Raw genomic sequence first — 12,077 nt, 5'->3', positions numbered from 1 at the left:
TCAGCTCATTTTTGGCATTGAGGATCAAACTTGATGTAATGGATTTTTTTGTTCTACAAAAAAATTTTTTTGTTCTGCCAGTTTTGAAAAATGCAAATGTCTTTCCCAGTTGAATTTTTCCATATCTTTTTTTGATCATAATCTGTATGTCTTTTTGGCAATCATCTTGGAATTTATTTCTGCATATTGAAGTCTTTCTCAATCACTGATCACAAAGTTATTCTCCTAGAATTCCTGCACAGTGTACTTTAGTGTTTGGAATTTAATGTTTCTATATTGTGGCCACACAGATCCCAACTTTGCAGTATTCTGTCTGGCAAAATCAGGTTTACTTTGCTTCAAAATAAGAGTTTTCCTGCCACAAACAAGTGAACACTCTACTTCTTCACCTTGATTTCTGTTGTCTGATTTATCATGTCTTTCATTTTAAATAATGAACCAGTACATTTTGAAATTTCAATTTAATTTGCCTCAATGCTATTAGGTTCATGCTTTTAAGAATTACTGTAAGCTTCTAGTGTGTATCCTCATCAGAGAGATGAGAGTATCCCTCCTTAAGTCAGATTTTTAGAGATATTAATAGAGTATTACACTTTATTTTATGAATAAAATTCAAGAATTGGGTATTTCAAAATATTTGGAATATTTTCAATTTGGGAACATCTGATTCAATTTGCAGCTGTATTCAGATCATCTGCAATATGTTATTGCTTAAAACTTTCTTTCATCTTTGAGAGTTTTTCTGTTTTTCAGTAAAATCCTAGGTATTCTGGTCCAGCAGCCTTTTGAAGTGTGCTGTAGCCCCCAGGCATTTCTGAGAATTCCTGAGAGTGTGTGAGTCCCTCCTTCTCAGCAACTCCTGAGGAGGTATTTTCTGCAATTAATATTCAACATATTCCACAGACTGAATGGATAAGGACATAGATGCATCTAGCTGTCTCCTTCCAAGCAGACAGGAGACATATTAGCAAAAACAATGACTAATTTAAAGGTATTCTACATGTTAACTTTCAATATGGTCACATCCAAAGGAATTGTAAAACCTGTTTGGAAGCTGTTTCTCTCTAATTTATGCTTTTATTGGGAAATTCCTGCATTTATATACACAATGTATCTTTGATCCGTCCCGCGGATCGGTCCGTGCGCCTCACCTGGAGAAGGGACAGGGATGAAGGGCTGGGCAAGAGAAAAGAGAGATGGAGACAGGTAGAGATTCCAATTGAGTCTCATTTATTCAGGGAGTGTACATGGCTTATATAGAATCAAAGGGGACGTGGCCTTACAGGATAGGCCAGCTTGGATCTTCTCATATGCCGTGGGCCTATCAGACTAGCAGGAAATCATACGTAGGCACATAGGTAAGCGGACGTGATGTCAACAAGAGGGGATTATGGGAGAAATAGGCTGAAGTGGGAAGTTGCTCACGTCATGCGCACTGTAGGCAAGGAGAGGATCATGGAAAATGTAGGCTGACACACAAAATGTCCTCAGGTGGGAGGGGCAGGGCAGCAGCAGCCGAGCCGATCCCTACATATTTTGAGCAATAAAACCTCACATAAAACTGTGAGAAACATCATTTTCTTGCCATTTGATCCTGGCTTGAGGAGTGCTGCGCTCCTTGTTGTTAGAGTGAGTTGCATTATGATTCTCTCATCTTTTCTAGCCAATGGCTCTGTGTCTTAGCTTCCAATCCTTACCCATCCGTGTATTTTTCTTGCCTTCAGGAGGCTCTCATGACTTTCAGTTTCACATGGAAAAACAGCAAACAGTGAATCCCGACCCTAAGATAACAGATCCACAGCTGCTCCTTGCAGGGTCCTGTGCACCAGTTTCATGGCTCACATGCTTAACTGAGATAAATGTCTCCCTTCTGGTTTGTGTTCTGAAGAGGCTTTATACAAAATTCACAGAAAAGGAATTTTACAAGACAGATTTCTGCCAGGATTGGAATGAGTATCAATTTTCTGCTTAATTGTCGTGATAAACCCATGATAGGTTTCAGATGCCAGAACACTTTTGTCAGGGATGAGACACATCAACACCACTGAATTATGACAAACTCTTTTCTAGTCACCTTTGCCTTTCAGTATTATGTTTATCTTGGATTTTAAAATCTCCATGTATAGGTGAAGTGGAATTACCTTTTCTTGTAAACATTCTCACTTAGTTTAGAAAGATTTCACTACCCTGAGGAAATGAGCTGAGCAGGTTTCTCCTCTCTCTTCCACTCATTTGAAGTACATGTGGAAGACACTAATCACCTATCCTGAAAGTCAGTGGGCTCACTTGGAAATCTACTGGAGGGATGATTTTAGGCAGGGAAGGTCTTTAATGGCCTTTTGATATTCTGACAGCCTATTTCAGTCTGTATGTCCCCTTTTTTCTTTTACCAGACTTGCATTTTTCCAATAAATTATCTATTTTCTACAATTTATTAAATAATGTTCTTTTTTTTAAATACCCATGATGATTCCAATTATTTCCATTTTTTATTTTGCATTTTGCTAGTGGCACATTCTTCTAGTTATTTCTCACCTTGTTAATTATCAATAACTTCATTTTGGTTTCATTACATATTGGTACTCTTTTTCTTGAAGTGTCCTGATAAATATTTTGAAGCTTCTGTATTTCACTGAAAGTGTGGGTTCAGACTAAAATTTGGACTTTTAGTACTTAAATGATTATTTCATTGTATAAATTTCTTAATTCAGTTTATCTTTGCTGCTCAAAACAATAATACATTTTTGTAGTGAAAACATGGGCTGTGAAAAAACTGGTCTTCTAACATCGCTATTGTGCAATCTATATAATAGTTCTACTTTGAAATTGATGGAAGACTGCTATGACTTAAAACAAGCCTCACCTTTGTAAGAGGTGCATATTTTCTGGAAAAGAATTAATATTTTAGGTCTGGAAGTATTGGTTAGTAGTAGAGCACCTGCCTAGTATGTGTGAAGACTCATGTTTTAGCACCTGCACTGTAAAAAAAGTTTTATCCTATGGTTTATAAAAATATTAATATAAAATATATAAATACATTTACAGGCTAACAGCTGCACAACAATAATTGATAAACTACATTTCTGAATTTTATATTAATATTTTAATTTTAATCATCTCTTTTATTTTATCTACACAACAATGCAGGATGGTATGAACCATGATTTTACAGATGTTGGAAATGAGACCATAATGTTCAACAGCTGTCCAACAGTGTGGAGTTCTTAAATTGCCATTTGACCTGTGGCAGAGCTTAAGGTTTCACCACTCTGACCCCCTCCCGCTCCTGATCTCTCCATATACAGCAACATGCCTGGTCAGAATTACAGCACAACATCAGAATTTATCCTTTTCAGCTTCTCAGCCTTCCCGCACCAGCTGCTGCCGGCCCTCTTCCTGCTTTACCTTCTGATGTACCTGTTCACACTGCTGGGGAACCTGCTCATCATGGCTACTGTGTGGACAGAACGCCAGCTCCACACACCCATGTACCTCTTTCTGTGTGCCCTCTCCATCTCTGAGATCCTGTTCACCATTGCCATCACACCACGCATGCTGGCTGACCTGCTCTCTACCCATCACTCCATCACCTTTGTGGCCTGTGCTATGCAGACCTTCTTCTGCTTCACGTTTGGCTATGCCCACTCCTTCTTGCTCATGGTCATGGGTTATGACCGCTATGTGGCCATTTGCTATCCACTGAGCTACAATGTGTTCATGAGCCCCACTGTTTGTGCCCACCTTGTGACCTGGTCCTGGGCTGGTGGCTCAGTTATGGGGATGATAATGACGTCAATAGTTTTCCACCTCACCTTCTGTGAGTCTCATGTCATCCACTGCATTCTCTTTCATGAATTTTCCCTCTTGAAGTTGGCCTGTGGTGACGAGATGGGCTCTGTCACCATAGGTGTGATCCTGGTGTGTGTCATACCCCTGGTAGGCTGTTTATCCCTCATCATCCTCTCCTATGTAGTCATTGTGTCCGCCATCTTGAGGATTCCCTCTCCTGAGGGCCGGCACGAGATCTTCTCCACCTGTGTATCTCACCTCACTATAGTGATTGTGCATTATAGCTTTGCTTCCATGATCTACCTTAAGCCGAAGGGGCCCCATTCTATATACACCAACACTCTGATGTCCACTATCTATATCGTTTTCACCCCCTTCCTCAGCCCAATCATTTTCAGCCTCAGGAATAAGGAACTGAAAACTTCCATCAATAAAAACTACCACAGAAAACTCTGCCTGCAAAACCCCTAATGATCAGGCTTTGTGTGGTGAAATAGGGTAGAGAATGCAGATAATCTTCACAGGACTGTTGAAAGGATTTAGGTTTGTGGAAAGACCCACATCAGCTGGTGTTTAATAGGTACCATCTGTTATTTATCTCCACTTCTTTCTTAGGTTCAAGCAATCATGATCATCTATTTGTGATCAGGTAGGATGTAATCCCTCCAATTGTTTGTGCCTAGCATGGGGTCAACTGTCTACAGGCATGTGGAAATTACCCTGTGGACATATGAATGCTATTACATATTGTACATAACAAAGCAGAAGGTTAAAAATTGCCATAAGCATCATGATGTGTCAAATCTTCTGTATGTATCCAGCAATATGTTCCATTTTACATTAAAATAGTAATTTTAATTAAAAGAATTATACAAGAAGCATTATACTACTCTTTCCAAAGACAACTACTTTAATCAAAGCATGCATAATTAATGTATATGCACAAAATCATGTATAATCAATGTGTGAGAACTAGGACTGACAGTTACATTTTGAAACTGTTTCTAAGTTCTTGCAATTGTACCCCACTCACTGGCTCATAGATTCCATCATGTGCCACACATGCCAAAGACTCCCCAGTCTCCAACCTGAGCTCACTAACATGTAGCAATAACCCATCACTGTCAGCTAACCAGACCCCTCCCCAAAATGATAATCTTTATAACCGACTCCTTTGTATAGTGAGAGAGCTCCTGCATTCTCAGGCCATGTGTCTCTCCCATGCCTGAATTAAAAGTCTTATAGTTCTTTGCCTTTCTTCTCATTATTTCTGCACCTTTAAGTGGATTCCCAAAAATACTCAATGAAGAGGCTGGCAGAGATAGTCAACTTAGAATTCAACATTATATACAGTGCATAAATACAGAGTATGAAAGAGAAAACTTTTTAAAAATAACAAGGAAACAAGCAGTAACAATACAAAGGCTAGAAGATGACAAAAGGATATATAACTTGAGAATAAAGAAGGTGAGTGAAGAAGCAGGGGTACAAACAAAGGAACTACAAAGGTTATTCACAGAAATAATTAAGGAAAACTTCCCAAACATAGGAAAAGGAAATGATATTCTGATATATGAGGCATACAGAACTCCAGCCACCTACAACCAAAACTACACCCAGGCATATAATAATCAAGATCCCAGAAATTCAATATAAATATTAAAATCTGTTTGAGACAAGAAACAGATAACCTATAGAGGAATACCCATCAGAATAATGGCAGACTTCTCAACACAAACCATCAAGTCAAGAAGAGCCTGGAGCAAAATATTCCAAGCCCTAAAAGAAAATAACCTCCATTGCAGATTGATATACCCTGCAAAATTGTCTGTAGAAATTAATGGAGAAACAAGATGCTCCTAAGACAAAGAGGAACTTGGGAAAATCACAACCACCATTCCAAGTCTACAGAGAATACTGCAGGGCATTCTAAAGAGAGGAAAAAAGTACTAGGATTCCAGGAACAGTGGCAGAGAGGCCTCAATGAATGGAGCAGAAAACAGAATGAAGAAGATAAGCAGACAACTTATGGCAAACAAGAGCATAACAGAAATGAGGCAGAGAAGATTTTATTCAAAACTGTTATGATTGATAGTATCAAGTCTGAGAGTATAGGCAGCTTCACTGAAGATGACAAGACTCTACGATACACATTCTGGTTTGGTAACTGCCAGTTTTTGAAGTTCTATGCTATATACAAAGTTGTGTTTTTATTAATACTGTTATATACTGATATATTCAATTATACTATGTCGATGATATAGCCAATTCTATTGGAGATAACAAGAGACAACACAGGGACCATGGTAGAACTCTTTGTACAATGGTCTTATATGTTTATTTCATTTCATGTTTTTAAGGAATATGTTTTGTTTTGCCATGCTTTGTTTCTTTTCTCCCTCTAATATAGAAAGGATAGAAATACATGTTAAGACTCATGCACGTGTAGAATCTGTAAACAGTTTATGAGAACATATCTTATGACACATGATGAAATTAACAGATACTTAGAAGAAAAAGAGACACTAAAATACCCAGTGCTGATCCTGGAGGGTCATAATGTGAAACCCAGCAATAGTATTATTCTTTGTACAGAGTGATATTAGCTTGCTATATCAACTATATATTGATATTAGTTGAAAAGAACTGGTTGCAATCTCACTGTTTGAATCCCCACTTTATATACTCCACTTTAGCATCTTGAATAACTATTTGTAAGAAGACAGTCTATAATCATCAACTAGTGATTTCTTACTGTTTATATTTTCTTTAATATTATGTATTATTTCTACCCATTTTCTGTTTTGTTTAGTCTTTCTTTAAATTAAATATTTTTTAAAAGGCACTACAGTACCCAGTGCTAATCACAGAGTGTCATGATGTGAAAGCCAGCAATACAATTATTCTTTGTTCAGAATGATTTTAACCTGCTTTAGTTTGTTTAATCTAAACATAAATGAAGCTATGGATAACTGCATGTATGTTTAAGTATATAGGATTGACACCCATGTTACTAAGTTTTTGTTGGACAGTTGAACAGAAGTGTTTGCAGTCTCGCTATTTGAATTCCCACTTTACATATTCCACTCTTGTACCTTGAACAACTATTTGTAAAACGACAATATGTAAACATCAACTAGTGATTTCTTACTTTTTTTTCTCTGAACTTATGTATTATTTCTACCTAAAAAAAAAAGAATGCTAGTAAATTTTATATCCCCTACTTGCATTAAATTTTCAGTTTGATTATCTCTATAAACTCATCACTTATTTAGACCTTTCCTTTTGTTTTTGGTTAGTATCTGTTGGGCATTCTGTGTAACTTAGGGTAGGTTTTAACTTCATCCTTTTTATGAGTTGTGGAGTGGTCTCTGAAGCATCACTGCCATAGGACTGAGCACTTGTATTTGAGAGATGGAATCAATCGTTCTCTGGTTTTGGGTCCACAATACAGCCAGGTAACACACACTGCACCCTTTCTGAAAAACATATGCATACCCTCTATCCCAAATTAGCACTGGACTGGGAGCTTTGATTGTCCAGTATGAAGATCTTTCCAAAAGACTCTTTTTAGCCTTTATTGGAGTTCATTATTTTTCTGCTATGGTAGTTCCATTTTTGTAAGAATTTTAAAATGTTTAATTAGTATATACTGACAACTGAAACTTATGAGGTGAACTCCCTCTTTTGTATTTGAAATTTAAATTGTGAGCACATTTAACCATTTTAGACCTGAGGATTATAAGGAATTTTGTGGTAAGGTACAGAGTGGAGAGGAAACCCTGCATTTTGTATTTAGGCACTTTGGCCTGTCCTTTGCCATTTGTGCTTTCACCACAGGCAGCAGCTCCTGTCTCCCTGCCTGAGGTGGTGGGTATGGCTGGCTGGTGTGCATGGAGATATTTCAGGCTGCAGTGGGGCACAGGCATAGACACTGTGGCTTCCAGTTGACCCCAGTGCTGGGAGCTTGTGCTCCTGTTCTGGCCCAGAGACCCTGCTGCTGTTGGAGATCTGATGTGGGCAGTGCTGGGACCTAGTAAACTTCTGATGCATAAAGCTCAGGTGCTGATGATGGAAAAAGCCAGGAAGGCTATGACACTTAAGAGCCATGTACCACCTTTCTGGAGCCCTGTCCTTCCTTCTTGGAGCCAGGCTGATTGCTACTGTGCCACCAGTGGGCCAACTGTTGAAAACTAAGGCAGGCTCCAGTGGAATTTGCTCCTCAAAACTTGGGAAACTGCAACTCCACGGTGCCGGTCTCACCTCAGTAAATCAGGCCAGGCCAGGCCAGGCCACCACAGGGAAATTCTCAGCACCTTACATCATTTATTTGTGGTTTTCATGGTAAAACCCTGAAATGGTTTATTTGGACCCTGCTGACTAGAAGGCAAATCAATGGCTGTCCTAGGTGATGAAGGAGGCTCCCTCCATGCCCTTGTCACTGCTAAACTGATCTGAATTGATCAAATATTCACCTATCAAAAATAGCAGCAACGGCGTCCTCCCTGATTAACAGATCTTTTCTAATGGCTACATTTTGACAGCATTGCCAGGGGCCTGGTCTCTGCACAATTGAAAATTTTTTCCATGCACAACAAATAGTTCCCCAGACTTCAACATGTGTTAGCTATTCCTTTCCGATATGTCACCTTAGAAGTTTTATAAAACCCAAGGCAACTGGTCTGGGGAGGAAATGAGGAAAGCGCCTCCACTGCTTGGTGGAACTCAGCTGGGCCCCTCCAGTGGCTTCTCTGGAACAGTAGGGCTCCCACATCAGTTTTCAATTTACATCCAGTGGTCCAGAGATATCATTTGGTACACTTTGGACAGACAGTGGCGGATTTGTTGAAGGGACAGATTGTGGCCCTGTTGCCCCACAGGAGCAGCAGCACCACTTAGGCCCAATCCTCTCCTGCCTCCCCGCAATGAAAACAAGTAGCTTTGTTGTTTCCCCTTCCTGTAGACTGTGAACTCATAGTGTGAGTGATTACCACTTGTCTCAGACTATTGGGGATTCAAAGCTTAGTACCCCAGTAGATATGCCTAAAACCCTCCATGTGCTCCCCTGACAGTCTGACTTCTTTCAGTGCCAACTACAAGTGAGAAAGAAAAAACTGCTCTCCTACCTAAGAGGTGGGATTTTGGACCTGTGACACCGCAAAATTTCTTTGAGCTGAAGAGGTAGAGATAGCAGTTTGTGACTCAGTCAAAATAGTGAGTGTGGTAAAACAGATATCACAGCAAAGTTCTACTCTTCCAGGCAAGAGTTATTCCCCTATCTTTCTTTTCTAATTGAGCAAAGCCAGAAAGCTTAAATTCTATCAAAGTTTCTCTTGTTCTGCCATCTTTCTCTTGCTCAGGACTCAATTTTAAAATATTGCTCTGATTCCAGTTTCCTGTGGCTGTCCCAACAAGCCCATGATCATCAGGATACTTTCTCTTTTTTAAGAGGAAAAAAAGAAAGGACATTTAAAAAAAACAGTAGAAGGATACAAATATTGCAGTATTTCAAAAAATATATACAGTAAGAAATCACCAGTTAATAGGTTACATAGTATCCTCCCAGGAACAGTTGTCCAAATTACAAAATTAAAGCATGTAAAGTGGACATTCATACAGTGACATTGGAGAAGTTCCATTCAATGATCCAACAAAGCTGAGTAATATGGATTTCCATCCTACACACTCAAACATACCTGCAGGTATATCCCTTAGTCCACCTTACTTTCCTCTCTTTTTTACAATAACAATTAGACTTTTTGGGTTTTATTTCTCCCACAGATCTTATTACTTTTTTGAAGAGAATAAAACAAAATGTGACTAAACAAAACAGAGTCAGTTAGAACAAAAGGGTGGGTATAGCACATGATGCAAAAATGGAATACCAGGTGATCAAAGTGGTTACCATTGTGCCTCTTGCTATTTTTAAATTGAGTTGTCTATATCATCAGGTATATTAGAATTGATCAAAACAGTACAGAACAAGACCAATAAAACCTACACTGAGGATCTTACAGGACTTCAAAAAAAGGATAATAGTCAAACCATAATGGACATCATAGTATATCTTATTGCCTTAAAAGTGGCTGCCTATACCCTCAAACTTGATACTATCAAACAAAATAGAATATAGAATGATCAGACAGAACAAGATGGGGAGAGCAATACTGGGGTTCAAATCAGGTTAATAGGAAAACCAAGAAAGTTACTATAATATGTCCCGCTATTTTTAATTTAGTTTTCCCTTAATTAAAAAATGAGAGAAATAGATTAATTTTAAAAAGGGGGGGGGAGATTGAGAAAAGAGAGGACATTGTAACAGAACAATGCAGGGCAGAACCAAACCATTCAAGCATCATTGTGTTTCACCACCAGATAATCTAACATAATAGTAGTCACCATAGTGCCTCTTTCCTTGAATTATTTGAGTGTAACTTTGTATGCTATAACATCAAGCATATCAAGACAATGTGAAGCCATTAAAGAGAATACAAGGATTACAGGGTATTTAGAACCAGCTAATAGAAAACGAACAATGGTTTCTTTATTATCTCTTTGCCTATAAAGAATTTTGTTTATACTATAGCATATAGTGAAATATAGTAAGATACAACATGTTAAAACCAGTGGAAACAGATGTACCACAGCTTGATGGGACTTCAAAACAAGATGATATTAAATCAGCACTAGCTTTGATGTTGTGTTGTTTTCTTCAAAATAGCTATTTGTACTATCATAGATACTAAAATCGAACAACCCAGGTTAAAACCATTGCACTTAATGAGTGAAAATATTATATGGCTTCAAACCAATATGATTGGGAATCATGAATACCACATACTTTTATGTATTCTTATCATTTCTTACACTAGGGAAACTATTTGGTATTTATACATGTGAGTTTGATTTATTTCACTTATGAGTATGGTCTCAAGCTGTGTCCATTTATTTATAAATGTCTCAATGTGATCATTCTTTATAGCTGAGTAGTACTCCATTGTATAAAAATACCACAACTTTTTTAATCCATTCTTCAGTTGATGGACACTTACACTGTTTCCAAGATCTGGCTATTACAAATTGTGCTGCTATAAACATGGGTGCACATATATCACTGTGGTATGATGCTTTTAGTTCTTCTGGAAATATGCCTAGAAGTGGTATAGCTGGGTCAAATGGGGCTTCCAGTCCCAGTTTTCTGAGAAATCTCCAGACTAACCTCTACAATGGTTGCACTAGTCTACACTCCCCACAACAGTGCAGGAGAGTTCCTTTTCCCCCACAGCCTCTCCAGTATTTGTTGTTGGTGGTTTTCTTGATCTTGGCCATTTTTTCAGGAGTGAGATGAAATCTCACTGTGGTTTTAATTTGCCTTTCTCTAATGACTAATGATGATGAAAATTTTTTCATATATTTATTTGCCATTTGTATTTCTTCATCAGAGAATTGTTTATCCATCTCAGATGCCCACTTTTGGATTGGGTCTTTGAATTTTGGGGGTTTGATTTTTTTAATTCTTTATATGTTTTAAACAGCAGTCCTTTGTCTGAGGGGCAGTTCACCAAGATTTTTTCCCAGTTTGTGGGTTTTCTTTTCACTATGCTGGAGATTTCTTTGGACGTGCAAAAAACTTTTTAATAAGGGGTGATCCCAGCTATTGATTCTGGGAAGTATTTCCTGTGCTGTTTGATTCCTGTTCATGAATTCTCTACCTACTCCTATATCTTCAAAGTTTTTACCCAATTTGTTTTCCAATAGATTTAGTGTTTCTGTTTTAATATTTATATCTTTGATCCATTTAGATTTTATTTTAGTATATGGTGACGGGCATGGGTCTAGTTTTAGTTTTCGGCATATGGAGAGCCAGTTTTTCCAGCACCATTTATTAAAGAGACTGTCGTTCTCCCAATGAACATGTTTGGCTCCTTTATCGAAGATAAAGGTTGAGTGTGTTTGTAGTTGCGGTTGTATCTTCTAATCGATTCCACTGATCTTCAGCTCTATTTTGGTTCCAGTACCATGTTGATTTTACTATGGTTGCTTTGTAGTATAACTTCAAGTCAGGGATTGTGATACCTCCTGCCTTGCCTTTGCTGCTTAGAACTGTCCTTGCTATTCTAGGTCTCTTCTCAATCCAGATGAATTTTAGGAGTGATTCCTCAAGTTCTGTGAGGTATGTTGATGCTATTTTTATTGGGATTGCATTGAATCTGTATAAAAGTTTTGGGAGAATGGCCATTTTCACAATATTTATTCTTCCTATCCATGAGCAAGGGATGTCTTTCCAT

General features: G+C 38.1%; 1 protein-coding gene across 1 annotated transcript; it reads left to right on the top strand.

The window, feature by feature from the left end:
- The first annotated feature begins 3,309 nt into the window (after nucleotides 1-3,309).
- Nucleotides 3,310-4,260, top strand: LOC100729429 (olfactory receptor 10H28-like). Its single transcript, XM_003464240.1, has one exon. The coding sequence runs from the start codon at nucleotides 3,310-3,312 to the stop codon at nucleotides 4,258-4,260; it is 951 nt and encodes a 316-aa protein (XP_003464288.1).
- Nucleotides 4,261-12,077: the final 7,817 nt, after the last annotated feature.

Source organism: Cavia porcellus, unplaced genomic scaffold (assembly GCF_034190915.1).
Source record: "Cavia porcellus strain 051 isolate PalLab524CR breed Dunkin Hartley unplaced genomic scaffold, mCavPor4.1 scaffold_17, whole genome shotgun sequence".
NCBI lineage: Eukaryota > Metazoa > Chordata > Mammalia > Rodentia > Caviidae > Cavia > Cavia porcellus.
Note: the sequence above shows the minus strand (reverse complement) of the source record. Positions and strands in the feature narration are given on the sequence as shown.

Excerpts from the sequence above, each read along its gene's own strand:
- LOC100729429 (XM_003464240.1), top strand. The coding sequence starts at position 3,310 with ATGCCTGGTCAGAATTACAGCACAACATCAGAATTTATCCTTTTCAGC.